We start from the raw sequence: 20,805 nt of genomic DNA on the forward strand, positions 1-20,805 counted from the left end.
GAGAGAGAGAATGTAATATATATATATTAGATTTTAAAATATTGTTTAATATTTTATTTATCAGTATGAGTAAAAAGACTAAAATACCCTCATGTGCAGTGCACTTGAGGTGACTTAACTGAAAATTTTAACGTTTGTTAGTGGTAAGGACGAAACGTGCAATGATTTTAAAGCATTAAGGATGTTTTCTGTCATTAAGTTTGCTAAATAACAACAACTGAAAAAACGTACAAACATAAATGACTAGTTTTGCAATTTTGTCTTACATTTTAAAAAAAAGTTGAAAACAAAAACCAAATATTTTATTTTAGAATTTTAGACGTGGTATGTTGTTTCCACTTAAGTACACACAATTTCAATGAAGTAAACTTCTTTTAAATGCTCATGGGCTGAAGGGAATCAAACGAGAGAGTAAAAGAACCAAAGTGGAGAGAGAGAGAGAATGTAATATATATATATATATATATATATTAGATTTTATAATATTGTTTAATATTTTGTTTATCAGTTTGAGAGAAAAGACTAAAATACCCTCATGTGCAGTGCACTTGAGGTGACTTAACTGAAAATATATTGCAAGTTTCGTCCTTTCCACTGACAAACGTTAAAATTTTTAGTTAAGTCACCTCAAGTGCACTGCACATGAGGGTATTTTAGTCTTTTCTCTCAAACTGATAAACAAAATATTAAACAATATTATAAAATCTAATATATATATGAAAATTTTAACGTTTGTCAGTGGAAAGGACGAAACTTGCAATGATTTTAAAGCATAAAGGTTGTTTTCTGTCATTAAGTTTGCTACATTGCAACAACTGAAAAAACGTGCAAAAATGACTAGTTTTGCATTTGTCTTACATTTAAAAAAAAGTTGAAAACAAAAACCAAATATATTATTTTAGAATTTTAGACGTGGTATGTTGTTTCCACTTAAGTGCACACAATTTCAATGAAGTAAGCTTCTTTTAAATGCTTTAAAATCCTTTAAAGAGACCATTTATTTTTATAATGGTTGATCAGTTCTTTGGAATTCAAGTTTTTAAACCGTCATACGTGACGTACGGAGATCGGCCCATTGTACAAGTGTCTTAAAGAGGACCTTTTTAAGGTTTTGAATACGTTTTTTTAGTTAAATTACAAGATACGATGTGATATATAGGATGCGAATGCTTTAATCAATTCAAACTATATTTAATTAGAAAGTACAGTTATTAGTTATATTTCCATCAAATAACATATTCGTAATCATTTTAACAGTAAATAGTTTTTTTTTTCTTCTATAGTTTTAAGTTTCATAGCCCTTTCAACTCTAAATAGAAGTTTTGAATGACTGAATCCTCAACGTTCAACTTTTGTTGCGGTTTTAGCTCTAGCAATATTCCATCCCATTACTACAATTAAGTGAGACGTAAAAGGGATATTGGATTTTAATAATCCAAACTTTGGAGTATTGGCCGATATTAAACCCAACTTAAAAAATTCCCTACATTAATCTAATTTTCACTCTATTGGCCTCCACTGAGATTTTTCTTAACAAGAACTAACCCGGTTAGTTTTAGAGCAAAATATGTCATTTCTCGAAGTTGAATGAGACAAATGAAAAATGTAATTTACCTTAAAAACTCACCATCAAAGTTTTTAAAAAAGTTTTTTAGCTAATAGAGTGAAAGTTAGGATTATTGTAGGGAATTTCTTAAGTTAGATTAATATCGGCCAATACAGGGCCGGCTCCGAAAAGTCGAAAAAAAATTGGGCCAAATGCGAAAATTTTTTGGGGCCTTAAGTAAAAGAAACATTTTGTTGGGTTAAACAATTTAATTATAAATGAGCTTACTTGATTATGATTTAAGTTGTGTAAAATTTTGTATAAAAATAAGCTTAAAATTGTCTCAAATAAGACTAGATACCACAACGGTTAGATGTCATACCCCTTTACCATTAGACCAAGCTAGTGGTTATGTAATTGTGTTGAAACATTAATTATACACATGTTTTTGATAAAAATACATACAATTTTTTTTTGAAAAAAAAAAATTCGGGCCTAGCGATGTGTCGGGCCTGTGGCCGTCGACTACCCTGCCATGCCTCAAAGACGGCCCTAGGCCAATAGGCCAAAAGTTTGGATTGTTAAAATCCAATGACCCTAAAATTTAAAATAATTATTTTTTTTTTTTTAAAGTTGGCACATATATTAAACGTGTCAAATAGACAACATTGTCTAAACGACCTCATAAAGATTTAAGAGTTGCGTAAATATGCAACTAGTAAAGTAGCTGTCAGGATGGAATCACAAGACTCGCATCCGGTCTACAAGCTACATGGTAGAAAGGTTGTCTTCGTGAAGTATACAATAGACACCAAGTCCTTAAAAGCTCACTTAGAACATTGTCTATGTTACATACACTATGATAATCACATAAATACTCTCTACACATAATTAAATAACTAGTTCATTTCGTCTAAACCATTTCTATCAGTAGTAGACCAATACCAAGTTCAAACGAGAAACAGCAGGACCAAAAAGAGTCGATCTTAGTTCACAATCAGAATGTTCAAAGCAACTATCTAATAAATATCTATAAAACAAATATGTCCAAAAAAAACAAAATGGCAAATATTTTTATACAAACTTAAAACACAGAAGCGCCTGCTTGTTTTGCACTTGGGTTCTTTCTATCTTTATGTAGATCTTTACTGGTAACTGATCATTCACTTCTGTTATTTCTTCAAATGGAAAATATACAACTGATTGATGTCGTTACCAGCCGATGCACATCTTTTCACCATCTCGACCCGCCCAAAACAGTGATTCGTGTATAAAAACAAAAACAATAAAAGAATCAGAATCACTCGACCTCTCGTGCAACAGTATATCGTGTCTCCTCTGACCTGTGTCTGAACAACTTTGCTATCTTTCGCCTCTCACAGTCCTGTAAAGATCATGAAGCTTATACAAATGTTGTAAAAATAGTAAATTGATAATAAGGATATCTATTATCTAACCTTGAACATTCTAAAATAAAAAGGTGTGTCTGGATTCGTTCGCCTTAACTTTTGATACGTATACGCAAAGCTTAACTGATCACGAGGTGTGAATCTTTCAACCTCGTTAAACCACAGGCACGAGAACAGGTTTGACATTGGCGTGTGTTCCCTTACAATAAAAGAACCTTCCGGTACATCTGAAAGTTACAATACACAGCAAAATGTAATGAACATTTGAAACTTTGAACACCGTTAATGATTTAAAAAGAAAAGGGGAAAAGGGGGAAAAAGAAATGCATACTGCTCGGGAGAAGCTTTTGGGGATCCATTGGGTTGAATTTTGTCAAGCCATCGGCTTGATAAAAGGCAAATTGTTCGTCTATTACGGTGTGATTGTACTTGTTGAGCTTTTTATTCTGAGCAACTTCTTCCCAGACACAATGGCGGTCATAATGGTTAGAGATTGCATACTCATGACCTTTTCGCCATAAGAAATATTCTAATACAAGTAACGGGTCCAGTTGGAGCCGGAGCTTGCTATCTAACCAGATGGAATACCTGAGAGATTTAACATACAAATGCTTAGAATGCCTGCTAAAAGAAAGAACTTACGATAATTAGACATTCAAGAAACATACAATTAGTCACTAAAATATCTTATACATGATAATTCTTGTTTTATTTTCTTGAAAATGATCTCAATATTATATTGGGTATTATAAACTTGCTGATCTCAAACTGTCATCTGGATTTAAAAAGACATCAACCAATGTTTCACAAATGGACATACAAGTATATACAGCATTAACAATCGAATAGAAGTTAGGTCAATATTGTAGCTACTTGTTAGACCGAAATTGTGCCAATACGACTTCATTGTCTTCTTATAAGTATATATTTTACAACTGTTTCAATTATTAGCTGGATTTAGAGAGATTTTCACAGAAAAACGAGTTGTATATCGAACACTCGTCAAAATGACAACAATTTGTACATACACATTTCTAAAATTTTTGCGGCAATAATATGCAGATGAGCATGAAAACTTTAAAACAAAGAGGAGTAAAATGCCAAAATCGTACCTGAGGTTTGGTCAATTATGCGATTTACATCAAAAAAACTTTATTTTGTGCAACTGAACCATCGAGGTTTCTCGTCAATTACGTCCAAATCATTAACTCCGTTTACTCTCATTGTTAAACTCAGGGGTATATTTGTCTTTTAGTTTATTTATTATTTTCTTTTCTTTCTTTCTTTTTTTAAATCTCTTATACACACCTCTTTTACTTCCAAACACATTCACTGTCTATAAACCCTAATTCCCGTTTTTCTTGCATTCATGAGCAATCTCAAGTGGTGAAGGCGAACTGAAGCATTTTCACACATAATTGGACCTGTTTAAGGAGCAATCTTCACACCTAAGGTGTATGTGACGGCTAGGCGGAAACGGTGGAGACGGAAGTGGTGGTGGTGGCCAAAGCTGGTTGTTTCGCAGTCGGGGTGGTGGTCGGTGGAGGATCCATGGCAGATGATTCGAGAGAGAGTAGATTGGGGTGGTGGCAACCTGCAACAAACTTAATCAACCTGCTTTTAACCGTTTTCCGGACAAGTTTCGAGTGAATATGGTTTCAGATCTACATCGTTTCTTACGGCGACGGTGATGATTAATTGTTTTTCCAGTGCCACTACATGAAACCGCAGCAATAGCAGTGGCCGGAGAAGAAAAGGGAGTGTTGCAGTGGTCGTCTTCACTAATTCCGGTAACCCTTACCATTCCGATCGTCTTCCTCATTTTTCTGATGAACCTTCAATCGGTGGTGCACTGGCTTTAGACCGTGGGGTAGTCTTGTATTTAAAGGTTTGATGATTTAGGTGGGACGATGGTGGTTGGCCGATTTAATAACGGTGGTCGCTGGATTATTAATGGTGGTTGTGGCCGGATTAATGGTGATGGTAGTTTGTATTGTACGGGAGAGAATGAGATGGGAGAGAGTAATAAGACAGACAAGATTAATAGATGAACAAAAAAAATTATTGAAATTTGAAAAGACATTAGAATGACGGTTTTACCCTCGACTTAACGTTAAAAGGTTAACGGCGTTAATGATTTGGACTAAATCGGCAAGAAATTGGAAACCTCGATGATCCAGGTGCACAACATAAACTTTTTGAACGAAAGTCGCGTAATTGATCAAACATCAGGGACAATTTTGGCACTTTACTCGAGAAGTAACTAACTGAAGTTACAAATACATAAAAAGCATGATGCTAATGCTCAACCGACTGTAACTTCTAACTATCCAGCTCAGAAAATCATTGATTTTGATGAAACCAAGTGATTCAAGCTCAGTACAGGTTACTAATGATTTATAGTTTTAAGTTTTAACATACTAGCAGTAAAAGAAACTCCAGAAAATGAACATGAAACTCTTGCTGAGATCAACATAAGAATCTAATATACATTTAGAATCAGTACTATTATTACCTTGCATTTTGAAAAAGACGGTGTGCCAAAAGTTTTGGTATTTTCCCTACTCTCCGCATGTCAGTGTATGGAAGATTTTTTACAACCACAATTCTCCAAATACCAATATAGCCCATTCTGTCAGGCATATGTCCTTCTGAAGAAAGAGTTTGTAAAGTAATATCATCTACAAACATGACAAAACACACGTTTTTCCTTGAGAAACGAGAAACCTGAAATGAGGAAATAATAAAAGTGAATCAATAGAGTATATAAAATGATGTGAACTTAAACCCAAACCTTTTAAAACAATATATTCAGAAAAAGTAATGAGAAAAGATAAAGGTATGGTACCGTTTTCCCCATGGGTGATCTGAGACGATCAGAGTTTCCAAATATGCATGAAACAACAGCAATATGACAACTGCTGATGTATGCTTCATCCTCATCAGCCAAATCAAATCCTGTACTAGGATATCCTTTAGGGCTCTTAACAAATCCACAATGTAGAGTTTGATCATGTGCATTGAATGATTGTTCCCTTTGTTCTAGACTTTGATGCCCTGCAAACCGAGGATTCCATGATTCCAACTTGTTAATATTGTCTTCTAGTTCTGTGTACTTTAATGAAAATCTTGTAAATTTTCGATTTTCAGAGGGCTCAACAAGCTTCACGGTTGAATTTAGTACTTTCATCTCACAAGCACCTGATATAAAGACCCAAGTAAAGTGTAACGAATAACCGACATGTAACATAGACCAATCATCAAACAGAGAACAAGAAAAACTGATGGTTTGTAATCATAGCAAATGAAAAGAGCATGATTGGCTTTTAATATTTGAAAGAAGAAATACATGAATCTGTGAAATATTTATATAATTTGTATAAGCAGTCAACTATGGGTATTAGAAATGTTGATCAACATAGTTCAATGTGCATGCGGTTACACATAACATCTAACACAAATTTATCACTTTCTACAGAAAAAATACCCTAGAGCTTTTTCCTGATGCAAAATTAAAATGTGTTACTTCAGTACAGTTCACTACCTCGTCACCAAACATGACTTTTCATTAAAATGTTATTTCAAAAACATTTTATACAGCATAAAAAAGTGAAATTTGAATTAAAGCTTCGACCCGCGCATGCTGTTGAATTAAAACTCATTTCTAATCCATCATATAGGTTAAAGAATACATGAATCCAAATGACAATGCAACGCGAGACAACTCTCTCTAAAGAACTCGACAAAATAGCCCCGTAAGTTCGGGAAAAGGGGTGCTTCTCACAAAGGGGGTCGCAGTGGCTAGGCCCGGGATAAAACAAAATAAATAACAATTTACACCTCGCATATCATATAATAAGAATTATAAAAATGCAATCTTAATATAGCTCTCACTAGTAATGCAATCACATAATAAGGCAAAAAAATAGCTCTCACTAGAAAGATAAATACATATTTATATTTGCAACATCAATGCACCCCTTAATATTGTTTATTAGGCAAGATCAGATATCACACCTGAATATTTTCTTCGCTTTGGCCTCTTCTTAGAAGAAATTTTCCTCTCAGAAATGGCCCTTCTCGAGGAATCCTCATCACTCACATTGATATCACTGTCATTATTAGTCTTGAGTTTATCAGAATCTAAATCATCCACCGATAAACCAGGGTTAGCTTCATCAACCGCCACATCAGCATCACCCTTGCCCAAAGCTCCTCCACCATCTACACTCTCAGAAACTTTCACGCCTGAATGCTGGTCGTTTCCTAAACCAGCATTATAATCTTCAAGTCGAATATCATGCATATCAATTTCATCATTATACTCATCATCCAAATCATCTTCATCATAATGCTTTGTACCATCCGTACCATCCTTTTTCGTTACCGAAACACCCTTCAAAGACGCCTCGTACTCCGCTTCATACATCTTCAACTCATTCCGCCCCGCTTCGTTATACAACCCCGTCACCCTATGCTTAGACCGCCTTTTATTTTCTTCCGATACCTTCTTTTGCTTATCATATACACTATCATTAACACCAACCGATTCATCATCATCATGGCCACCCGCTACATCCTCATCGTAATCCTCGTCCCTTCTCCTATCATCCTTATCCCAGTACCTCGAGTCACGCCCATGACCCACAAACCCATGACCGAACTTCAAAATCTTCGACCGTCTCGTACGTGTCACATTCGCAAGAAAGTCGAGATCAGTCCCAAATTCATCAGCTTGATCAGTATAACCATCATCCTTATCTGGGTTCCATACAATACAAATAGACAATAACATATTAGGGGGAAAGTTAACGTACAAATGAAATTAACGTGCTAACCGTGAGAATCAAGTAGTGTAATTGTATATACAAGAAGTGTAATTATGCATTTACATCGTAGTGTAATTACACTATGCTGTTATTACACTACGCTATAATTACACTAGTTGATTCTCACGGTTAGCACGTGAATTTAATTTGTATGATAACTTTCCCCCCAATAAGATATTAGATCTAACATCTAAGCATTTGGCCACCAATAAATCTAACTAATTGGGTAACAAATTAAAGATTAAAAAATAAAACAAACCCTAGGGGCAAAATAGGAAGATAAAATAGTACCATTATTATCGTGTTGGTTAAGGAAAAAGAAAGCAGAAGCAGAGAGGATGAAAATGAGGGTTAAGGCTATGAGGATGAAATGACGGACGGAAAGGCGGCGGGGTTTGAATCGGCGGCGAGAAGGTTTGAAGTGATGGGAACGGAGTTGATCGGTTGGGAGTTTGTCGAAGAAAGTGGCTCTCTGCTGAGCCATTGCTGCATTGTTTGATGGATGTTCCCAGATGTGGAAGATTGGACAGTGATGTTTGAATCCGTCTGGACGTGGTTTGATTATTTCGGTCTCTAGGGAAGGTCTTGTTTGGAGTTGTTGAGATTTTGATTGTAAGTTAATGATACACGCTAAAATATAGGAGGTGATTACTAGATTATTATTAATAATAAACTTAAACACAACTAGGCAGTATAGCAGGCGTAACGGGAGCGGGCTGAGGATAACGAATAACGATATTCGTATAACTTGTAGTGAAAAATGTATTTAAAACGACGAAAAGTCAGTTGGTGGAACACGCAAGTCGTGAATTTGATCGGTGGGTGACGGTACTAAAACAAAACGGAAACAATTAAAAGGTTGACGACCAAAGACAACAAAAACCGTGTGTTGCATTGATAAACCGACTGGAATTTTTTCAGCATCGGCTTACGACATCGAAAGCAAACCAAAAAATTTTCTATATTATAAAAATACAATAAATTAACGTAACTAAAAAGATTGTGGCAAATAAAAAAAACCTACGTGTTATGATGACGAACAGATACGAATTTAACCGAGATCGACGGTTTGGCACTAAGCTAAAAATAAAATGTTTTTAACTGGAAAAAATGATTAAATAAAAAACAAAATGATCAAAAAGTAAATAAGAGAATTAAAACAAAAGGATAACATAATTAAATTTGAAAATCTGGTGCTGCCAAATGGACCAATAAGGTCACTCAGTCACTGTGACATCAAACTATGGTATTTAAGATTTATATATAATAATCGAATGTGATGGTAAACAGTCCGATTTGTTATTCAAATTTAGGTTTTACGAGTATCATGTTAAACAATTCGATTTTCGATTCGAATTTAGGTTTTACAAGTATCCTGTTAAACAGTCTGATTTTCAATTCAAATTTAGGTTTTACGAGTATCCTGTTAATAATCTTTTAAACATTATATGTCAAGTAGAAGTTGTAATTTATCTAATTCCATTAATTAGCATAGTATTTACAAAGCTTCTTAGTTTTTCAATAACATTTATCGTGATTAAAAAAAACTTAAAATACAATATGAAAAAGTCAAATGCAAACTCTATAGCGCTAAGTCGCTAAACAAAATTGGAAAAATGATATGAAAAGATAATAAGATAGAAAGTCAAGTGAAATATGTTATCATTAAATTATAAAATATATCTTTTTATAAAGCAAACTAAAGATTTTTAAGATTTCTCCAACAAAAATTAGAAATTTGTGAAAGTGTGTAAAAGTATTCACCTAGGTCTTGTATATTTGTATATTTATATTGTATGAAGTGTTAGTAACTGCTTGTGAGTGGATGAGAAAATAAATGTTATTGTTTATGAATAAATTTAAAGAAACACATGAGCACTGTAAAATTATTTAATATTTGTTAAAAGTGGTTTGAAGGAGAGAGAATGTAACGATTGAGGTATAAACATGCATTATTTAATTGAAAATGAGATAAAGAAAATGTAATTACTTTTAATTTAATTATAGATGTGGAGATAGATGACATGTGTCGAAAATCATATAATAATGACATATAAATTTTATAAAATGTGAGTATGTACAAAAAATGGTGGGAAAGCTCTTATAAAAATAAGTTTTCCAATACTTTTTCTACCTTAAGTTACATATATCATATTTCATTAGACTTTCAAATAATGACACTAACATGTTAACACAACACGACACGGGTTTTTAACAAGTTTAGGTTTGAGTTTAATAGGTTAGTGTTTTAAACATATCGACATGTTTAAGAATGTTTAAATTCGTGTTCTAATAGGGTAAAGATATAATAACATGTTAGTAACATGTGTAGATTTTTAATTTAAAAAAATAAATATATATGCACTCCTAAAGTCTTAACCTAAAGTCATACTTACAAACGACATTTCACTGATGCCCCGTGTGAATATGATATTATATATTATGGATGTTGTGATTTACTTAAATGTTTTTTTGTTTCACGTATGTTATGGATTTGTCATCTTTTGTTTCAAGTATGTTATTGATTTGTGTTTTTTTTTTTCAAATACGTTATGGATTATCTATTAGTTAAGACTTTTATGCTCATTTTAAAAATTTTGGTTTCGTTACACGTGTATTATTCATTGTGTCATTAAACATATCCCTTAATATGTAAACATGTTACCAAACAGGTTCGTGTTTGGAAAAAATCTATTAGTTATCGTGTCGTGTTTGTGTTTAGCATAATAGGTCATCATGTCGCGTCTTATCATGTCGTATCCGACATGTTCTAACATTCCACGTATTTCATTTAACATTGATATGCTTGTTAATCATCTTATTGTTCTAAACGTTTAAAGTGTAAGGAGGCCACCTACTTTGTTCTTAAAAGCGAAATTCAAACTTAGGCATTTTTTATTTTTCTATTAAAAAGAAAAGGTTAAATAAATATATTTTAAATAGTTTTAGCTAAAAAATCCTACTTTATAACAAGTTTGGAGGTGGACCGAAAATGACAAACAAAGAGATACGAAGTTAAAAATAATATATTTTAACTATTCACGTGTCTATGTTATGATGGAGAACCAACACGATTTTAACGGTGTTGACACTAAACCGAAAATAATATTAAGAGAAAAAATTGTTTAAATAAAAAGCAAAAAGATCAAAAAGTAAAAAGTGAATTAAAACAAAAGAAAAAACATAATTGAATGGACCAATCGGGCGCTACCAAGTGGACCAATTGGGTCACTGTGACACCAAATGATGGTACTTAAATCTATATATAATAACCGAATGTAGCGGTAGACGATCCGAATTTTGATTCGAATTTTGGTTTTACTAGTTTCCTATCATAAATTTTTAAACATCATATGTCAATTGGAAACTGTGATTTATCTAATTATGTTGGTTAGCATAGTATTTGATGAGGTTTCATAAGTTTTCCAATAACATTTCTCATGATTAAGAAAACTTAAATACAATATCAACAAGTCAAATGCAAACTCGATATCACCTATAAAATTGTCAAAATGATATAGAAGATTGATGAAGTCAAGTGAATATGCTATGAATAAATAATAATTAATAAATTATAAAATATAATTTTTATAAAGCGAAAGATTTTGAAGATTTCTGCAACACAAATTAGAATGGGTAAGTACAGAAAAAATGGTAGAGAAGCTATAAAAATAAGTTGCATGAATCATATTTCATTTAACATTGATATTGATATGCTTGTTAATCATCTTATTATTTTAAACTTTTAAAATGTATATATATTACATGGGTAAAATTAAAATATAAAGGATAATAAAAATGAGAAATGTGAGAAGGAATTCAGTCCATTGATCATAGATTTGAATGACTGAGATTAATTTAATAAATAAAAATTGATGGAAAGAGCATGAAGTTAATAACACACATTTGTTGACTTTCTCTCTCCACATGCAAGGCACATGCCAATTCCCCTTATCATTTTAAAATGTCCATAATTTTTTCATATGATATTATTTTTTTTTAAGTCACCATAGTAATAATCGTTTTTTTTATCTTTAATATGAGTATCATATTGTTATATAAAAATATAAAAAATTAATGGGTTTTTTAATTGTGTTTTTTTGTTGTTCATTGTGTCATTGTGTAATATATTGTTTCCATTGTGTTTTACGTTTCAAGTCATTGTGTTATATATATTCACCATTATGTCTTACGTTTTAGGCCATTGTGTTATACATATTCACCATTGTGTCTTACGTTTTAGGTCATTGTTTATACGTATTCACCATTGTGTTTTATGTTTCAAGTTATTGTGTAACATGTATTAATCATTGTGTTTTATGTATTAGATAATTTGTTGTTATTTTATCATTATTTTTACATATTATTATTACACAATTGTGTTATTAGTATTTAAAAAAAACATAATGATGAGTTGATAGACACAATGACGAAAAAAACACAATGACGAAAAAATACACAATGATAAGCGAAAAGACACAATGGTGTGCGAAAAGACAATGGCGAAAAAAGACACACTGGTGTACGAAAATACACAATGGTGTGCGAAAAGACACAATGACGTAAAGAGACACAATGATAAGCGAAAAGACACAATGGTGTGCGAAAAGACACAATGACGAAAAAACACAATGATAAGCGAAAAGACACAATGGTGTGCGAAAGACACAATGGTGTGTGAAAAGACACAATGACGAAAAAAAGACACAATGGTGTGCGAAAAGACACAATGACGAAAAAAACACAATGATTAAGCGAAAAGACACAATGGTGTGCAAAAAGACACGATGACGAAAAAAGACACAATGGTAAGTGAAAAGACACAATGGTGTGCGAAAAGACACAATGACGAAAAAAGACACAATTATAAGCAAAAAGACACAATGATGTGCGAAAAGACACATTGACGAAAAAAGACACAATAATAAGCGAAAAGACACAATGGTGTGCGAAAAGACACACTAACGAAAAAAGACACAATGATAAGCGAAAATACACAATGGTGTGCTAAAAGACACAATGACGTGATTTTTGTTTTAAGTTTTATATAACAAAAATCATATTCATATTAAAGATAAAAAACGCTTTGTTATTATGATGAATTTTTTTTAAAAAAAAATATCATACGAAAAGTTATAAACGTTTTAAAATTATGGGGGTATTAACATGTGTCTTGCATGTGCAGAAAGAAAATGTGTACAGTTACCTTTATACCCTTTTTCCTTTGGTCCCCACTCGACACATGTCAATTATTTATGACTTCTCACTCTTCTCATTTTTATTACCCTTTGTAGAATAACTTGACCCTATATTACATATGACTATATCGAAATCCAAACTTAGAGGCATGATATATATATTTAAAATGCAAGTTCAGTTTATCTCACATTTACAACTGTTCATCCTTTTGATGTGCAAAACGGTATATTAAAAACTTAATCTAACCTAGACACTCTAGTTTTAAATTTATAAATCTAGACTATCCTAATGCTAGACCACTAGACAGGCAAGTGTACATATCAACTGTAGTAAAACCTAATGAAGTCCGGATATCGAACCCAAAGGACACTAGCGACACCTAAACTAGACTCTGACTAACAACTTAAATAAATTATTTTTATTGATTTTTTGTCTTTTTTTATTATTAAATATTAAATAATATAAAATAAATAATGCTTACTATAAACTAGACACGGACAAATAGAACTAGAACTCAAATAGAGGAAACAACTACCTAGGCAAGGAATCCTACTAGTCAACTCGTAAACTTTCGAAATTGGATTTATGATTGGTACCGTATTCTAAAAATATGAAATTTAAGGAATAACTAAAGTACGCTAGATCACCTCCCGGTCTCACCAACAATACCTAAGAACCCTAAATATCATGTAAACTCAACGGTTTAATGGCTCGGATCACCTCCCGGTCTCACCTTACCTAAATATGCTAAGGTACCTAAAGATTAAATTACCTCCAGGTCTCTCTAATCACAAAACACCATAAGGCGTAAAGGGGTATTCTTATTAAATTCGGTTATAACTCGAATCTGTAAGAATCTAAAGGAATCTAGGGTAACTTACTCCCGTGCAATCACTACCCAAACCCGCAAAAGACCAAAACAAGCGACACTTAATTACCTCCCGGTCTCTCAAGTGAAAGAAAATAAGGAATCTCTAAACTTTCAATTACCGTTCCTATGGAATACGTTAACAATAAACCATAAACTAGTTACAAACACACAGTAAGTAACCTAATATGCATCCATACATGAAAAACATTCACAAAGACGCATATGGAACAATAAACTGATAATAAATTAATACCAAATACGCATATGCATCACAACCAAATATAATAAAAACTTTACCAAAACATGAACCAATTAATATATAATCCAAGACCAAAAATAAAACGAGTCTAAAAAGTATTCATCCAAACCCGGGCAGTTAACAATTTAGCCAATTATAATAATCGATGAAACAAGAATAAAAAATAAAGTGTGGTTCATCAAAAAGAAATAAATATAATTAAGCTACTAGCCTACGAGCTTAAATTAATTGAGCTGTGTGCCTGCCTAGCTAAATAATTCATTTTTTGAAGACTTAGCCTTGACTAATTTTGACGTGCTTGCTTGCTTTCTTGATTTTGAATTACGCCGACCCAAGGGGTGCACCCTGCCCTTGATTTCCGTCCTAATCTCCCAAGCCGACAAAATATTATATATGGTGTGAAAAACTTGTTTTCCAAGTTAATTGGAAACCAACTCGTGTGTGGACTCCTAATAGTCTTCATGGGCCACTAGACCCATTTAAAGTGGGTCGAAAATATTGATTATAATCACACTTAAATTTAAGTCAACGTCACCCACTTTCAAGAGTATTAAACGAGCCTAGTTGTTATCTGATGCTTCACTCAACTCCATAAACTTATATATTATCACTTTATTTGATCTTGCACTTTTCAGATGGAACATGAAATTAAAGTTTACATCCACCTGTATAAAATCAACATTTAAATTTTAGTGTTATATTTGATATGCTTTTACATATATATAAATATATATATATATATAATTATTCATATTTAGACATCAAATTATTGGTTAAACAAAATTAACTTTAATAATCTGTTCAATCAAACAAGATAATAATAACTCATTTTAATTGTCACTTTGTTCCTCTTTTAAAACTATTAAAAATCTAAATATGAACAAAAAAACGAGCTTATTTAAACAAAAGCACCCATATCTAGTAAAAAGTATAGGAAATATTTATCAGAAGAAGATATAATTAGGCCCATATCACCTTCTTACAAGTGATTATGCTTTATGTACTCACTTTCAAAGCACACATATACATACACCAATACATACATATATTACACTTTACACAAAGCATTGGACACGTGCTTTGTTTTCTGTTTATTTCACTTTATTATCATGAAGCCGCTAGAAAGTGTACCTCCTTTCTCTTCTCTGCTTAATCACTGATATCGAACTCTAACTCTTCTATGCCTGGCGATTCATCTAGAGCATTGGTCACAACAAGGTAGGTTACCATAAACCCTAAAATTTGTTGGTTCGATCGTTTACTCATTGAATCGGTTGTAACACTTTGGCCGCTCCAATCATACCCCCCCCCCTCACGGGGGTAACATCCGCTTTTACCTGTTTTGTTTTCTAGGTTTTGAAGAAGAAAGGGTGGCAAGAACATCTACTGGGGATTAGGGTTTGCGAACTCTATCGGATATCGAACTGAAAAACGAAGAAGACGGTGATGGACGGTGGTTCTTTGCCGCTGTAGTGGGCGTTTTGTGAATTTAATAGGTAAGAAAAACGAAGAAGACGGCTCCTTGGCACCGGAAGCTATCCGTTTCCTAACCAGGGTCCAACAACAGGTTGTGCATAGCAATGTGTCGACTCCAAAGGGGCAGGGGTATGTCTTTAGCAGGTTAGGGTTTGCAATTCAGAAAGGGGTGGTGGCGCAGCTTGTTGCCGCCTACCTGCTATATTGATGTAATATCTATCTTTATATTGACAATGGAAACCAAAAATTATTATAAATCATTAAATAGCAGGAATTCTTTCTTAATTTTTCAGCCTGCAAATCAAAAGATCGGAGACGAGCCACTTCTTTCTATCTCAAGTTTTGTACATGTAGTGTTATTATGTTATCAAATTTCAGTTTCGGGTCACACGGTTTTTTTTAAACCAAAATTAGTCGATTACCGACCATAATTTATAAACCAATTCAATGTAACCTTAGGAAGCTTTGGACATTTGTTAGTTCACTCAAGTTTGTCTATCGTATTTAATGCTATTTGTTTTCATTGTATAGGTAAATTGTCATATTTTACAACTGCCATTCATTACAAATTTACATTACCTGGAATTTCAAGAACTTACTCTTTACTTACAAGCATTTGGTATGAAAAGCTAATAAAAAAGGTGACTGCAATTACAACACTATATATTAGTGTTTTCTTTTTTTAAATTACACTAATGGTTTTTATTCTTTGAAGAAACCATCAAGGCCATCGAGTGATGGTGCTAAACAGGTTCTCAGCCTTTAGGCCAAATGGCATTACTTACCCAATCAAATTGGCTTCTTATGATACAACAAAGGTAAATGATGAATCAGTCCCCATTTGTGTTTACATAGTTTAAAGATTAAAGCATCAATGATTTTGATTTTTAGTTGTACTTTTCTTTATTGATTTATTTAAGTATTTAGGCGAAAGATAACAAAATTATATTGAAAATTCAGTTTTCCTAATACATGTTAAAGGGAAAGAACAAACAACACCCACATGAAGAAATTCTATTTTTAGTAAATTGATCTGGAAATTGAAAGGGTTTTGTTCTCCATCTTGAATGTTGTGTTCTAGCTTCAGTTTGATTCTGGCTAAGATATAAATGTTACCAAGTGAGCGTCGCGTTAGTAATACTAAGATAGTTTTTATATTTGACAGATTAGTGGGGGATTGAAAAGTTTAACAGTACTATGGAAAGACGTTTGAGACTGCACGGGAGTTGCCCAAGTGGAAGATTATAAGCTATCTTGGATGGCATACTCAAGTAAAGTGTTCTCTTGGTTTGCAAACAAAGTGTTCTCTTGGTAAGACATTATATTTTGTATTACATATTTGTATATATTCTAAATCTTTCATATTGGTTCTTAATTATTTAGGATGGAACAAGTTAAAATTTCTTGAACCAGTGTCAATGTCTCCACTATTGCTCTACAAACCAAAATATCAATATGTCACTACAACAAAAAGGGCTTTTTAGTACGAACAAAAGCGTCCTAAAAATGCTATTTTATAGGACTTTTCATTTAATAAGACGAACGAGAAAAGCGTTTTATGTAAAGGGGTCGTAATAAGTCTCGGAACTCAAAAAGCGTACTGATATTCCAAATAAGATTATGAAACCAATTTTATGGTCGCATAAAGTATCCATTAACAACCCAAAAAGCGTCCCAATAAAAACATAATGAGACACTTTTACAATGTTTTAACATGTGTTTACATACCTTTAATCTTTTGATACACATACAAGTGTCCTTAAAAATTAATTTATAAGACCCTTCTGGTGTAACATTGTAGGTACTTTAGTACTAAGAAAAAAGTCCTGATATCCCAAATAAGATTATGAAACCAATTTTATGGTCGCATAATATATTTATTAACAACCCAAAAAGCGTCCCAATAAAAACATATTATGACACTTTTACAATGTTTTAATATGTGCTTACCTAATCACTAATACAAATAAGTGAGCAAATATGACGTTTTTCAATCAATATGACGGCAAATCAACCGCCTTAAAAGACAAATAAAAACATAACTAGAACAGAAAAAGTGAGCAAATAAACAACATATCCAAATAATGAACCATTTTAAAAATAGCTAGAACAGCTAAAACATCCATCTTGACCATTAGTCTAAATTATTCATTTTTTAACATACATATTATTAAAACATTCAGTTTAACGCAAATAACAACAATCATCTAAAAACCTCCATGACTTCGTGCAACCACTTTTATCAGCCACAAACCTTCAATAGCACTGGCGTAAGCTAGAATTCTTTGCCACTGATCAAAACATAGAAAAATGTTTGTTAGTCACCATTAAAGATTAATGTAAAGCAATATCCCCTTGTTAAAATCAGGAAGCAATGGAAATAAATAAGTCATAATAGAGTCAACATTAATACGAAGCCCTTTGGTGCTAATAAAAAACCCGTAATAATATGTGTGATATGTGTTGTCAAAAGCCCTTTAGTGCATGTAGGCCTTGAGGTCAAATGAACGATAGGTCAAAGTGGATGAATGTGTCAAAGTGACTTAACCATCCGTGTAATTAACTCTCAATACAATAAATAGACTGTGTCCCGAGGGCCGAGTCTCACTCTCAAGTGTACTAAACAAATAATTTATAGAAAATGAAAAAAAAAATTGACACTTATAAATTAGTAGAATACTAATATACTGACCTTCATCCATTCTCCTAATCCTTGCCATCACACAATGACATAAACAAAGTATTACATGTACAGTTGCAACGGCTTCTACAACACCAGCTGCTCCGAGAAGGTGACCGATCATCGATTTTGTAGAGTTCACTCACAACTGCAAAATGTTAAAAAAGTTTTTTTTTAACAAACACATATTACTCCGTTTGGTTTGGTACATCTTTGTTCTGGCAAAAACAATGAAGAAGAGCTTGGTATTCCTTGAGGTCACCGGCGGGTGTTGACGTAGCATGCGTATTTATGTAGTTCACATCCTCCCTGCTCACCCCAGCCTGCGACAATGCTTTCTCTATGCATAAAATCACACTGGTACCTAATGATAAACATAAACACATCAATCACATGCTTCATCTTCATTTCAGTTATAAACCAACCAACAAAAGAATATACATACCTTGAGGATGAGGCTCGGTCATATGATAAGCATCACAAGTGAAGCTTCCACCCAAAAACTCAGCATAGATTGTAACACCCTTCTCTATTCAAATAAACAAATTGTTCATTAGCATCCAGCGGAAACGAAAGAAAGAAACACTAACTATTAATTAATATCCACCACCTTAGCATGACCGATTTAAACACCAATTCCGTTATGAAAACATTATGGTCAACAATATTTCACACACACTCATGTTGGAACAAGTAATGTCAATACTGGTAGAAAAAAAACTTACATTAAGTTGTAACACTAATAAGTATAACAAATGTTGTTGAAAGCAGTCATAATTGGTGTTAAAAATATGCGAAGTGTCTTTAAAATTGTGTATAATTCCTACAAAAAATATGCAGAAATCTTGTCTAATCTCCTGAATTTGAATTCAACTATATTTGAAGTAAGAGTTAATCAAATTACAATGCTACATTATGTATTTCATCCATAAAAGAATGCATAAGTAAACCCTTAACAACTTAATCAAGTAATTAAAATACAAGTAGAGGTTGCAAAACCTGTCTTGATATAGCAGAGGCCAAAAGATTAGCAGTCAACCTGTTATTATGTTGTCATCTATAATCATTATGGCTTTAGTCCTCCTTTATATGTAGCAATAACAGTGAAATGCCCAATTTTAAACAAATATGAACAGATTCAGCCAAAATATGAACCAAAGAACAGCAATAGGTGATACACCACTCTATAAATATAAAAGAATGAACATTTATGCAAGAACTAATATACAAATCAAATAACATAACAAGTGAACACTATGATTTGATTTACTAACCTGCTCGAATGCTCGATTCCTAGATAAGTAGACTCACGCCTGCTCCGATCCAACGCTATAATCGACTCTTGCCCCACATAACTTGGCAACACGAATCAATAGGTAATGGATGGTTGATTTCCTTTGTACGTCGTTTCTCAATTAACCGCCAACGAGACGTTTTAGGGATTGAAATTTGAAACAAACTAGTAGATTCCCCATGCGCGTTGCGCGGAGAACTCAGCAAGGTAGAGAAACTCGTCCGTTGAGGCGCGAACTAAATTTGGTCAGCATTGGTTTGGTTTGTTTTGACAGCCGCATTCGCTATAGCAACCGATGAGTCATGAGCATAAAGAAAACAGAATTTGCTTCAGAAAAACTGGGCTTAAGTAAAAAGATACCTGAAATCAAAAACAAAATTATTCTTATTTAACATTTACATGTAATCATTCATTGCAACACATTGATAATTTACCTTGTCCGTAACATTTTTTTTCCTAGCCAAGCAATTAGTTCATGTTACAAATTCTTAAAAGTATAGTTTAATTCCTAGCCAAGCCCCGATCACTGCCGTTTTTTCGGCTAATAGTGTAAAATTCGCAATTTTTCCAGGAAATTTTTATAGGTATTAAGCGCGGTCACCCCCGATGTATTCTCCAAAAAGCTAACGGTCACCGCTGGTTTTTTATATATAATACCCCATCGTTTGATTTTTTTTTATAAAACCTCAGTTTTTTAAACAAAAGTTACAAAATAGTAGTCAAATAATAAAAGATTTGTTTTTACAAAACTCAAAATTGAAGGGGGCTATTTGATCCGACCTGAACCGAATCACTGGCACAAAACGAATCGCCCAACGAAAATATTTTGAGGCCGTGATTTCGGTCACCCCCGTGATTAACTGACCATAATACACCAAAGTCCAAAACCACAAAGATTCATTTTGGAGTCTCGACAATCCCTAAATTTACTCAAAAATTCCTTTCTACGGAACCGACTGTAAGTATGTATTTGATATGGGTTTCAGTTTTGTCCTCATTCCAACCGAAGCATCTTGTCGTAAACCGACGCGCGACCAGGAAGGTAAGGAAGCCACTCCTACTATGCGGACCTATTTATAATTATTTTCAAAACTTCTTGTGCCATAAAGTGATTTACTCAAAACAACCGACTTAATTTAGTCATAGCCATTATTTAATCACAACAACCAACCTAATTTAATCTTTTCCACATAAAATATTAAAGGTCTGCTTCTTTTATTGTAATTTTAAATCATTTACGTT

At 33.0% G+C, this 20,805-nt stretch overlaps 1 protein-coding gene and 1 long non-coding RNA gene across 3 annotated transcripts; both read right to left on the reverse strand.

Moving 5' to 3' along the window:
- Positions 1–2,603: 2,603 nt before the first annotated feature.
- Positions 2,604–8,384, reverse strand: LOC143601047 (uncharacterized). Its single transcript, XM_077078555.1, has 7 exons — positions 8,076–8,384; positions 6,973–7,716; positions 5,804–6,156; positions 5,471–5,682; positions 3,287–3,543; positions 3,004–3,182; positions 2,604–2,930 (listed from the first exon to the last, which is right to left on the reverse strand). Exons 1-7 carry the CDS (start codon positions 8,266–8,268, stop codon positions 2,847–2,849), a joined length of 2,022 nt encoding a protein of 673 aa, XP_076934670.1. The 5' UTR covers positions 8,269–8,384; the 3' UTR covers positions 2,604–2,846.
- Positions 8,385–17,617: 9,233 nt separating this feature from the next.
- On the reverse strand, positions 17,618–18,882 carry LOC143601046 (uncharacterized). 2 transcript variants are annotated; one of them, XR_013147586.1, is made up of 4 exons: positions 18,715–18,882; positions 18,479–18,633; positions 18,282–18,417; positions 17,791–17,880 (listed from the first exon to the last, which is right to left on the reverse strand). It is a non-coding gene; the product is annotated as an uncharacterized LOC143601046 (long non-coding RNA). The 2 variants fall into 2 exon arrangements; XR_013147585.1 differs by having other exon boundaries at positions 17,618–18,417.
- Between the last annotated feature and the right edge of the window lie 1,923 nt (positions 18,883–20,805).

Source organism: Bidens hawaiensis, unplaced genomic scaffold (assembly GCF_021521415.1).
Source record: "Bidens hawaiensis isolate Kalapana, Puna unplaced genomic scaffold, B.hawaiensis_p1.1 tig00055257_1, whole genome shotgun sequence".
Lineage (NCBI taxonomy): Eukaryota > Viridiplantae > Streptophyta > Magnoliopsida > Asterales > Asteraceae > Bidens > Bidens hawaiensis.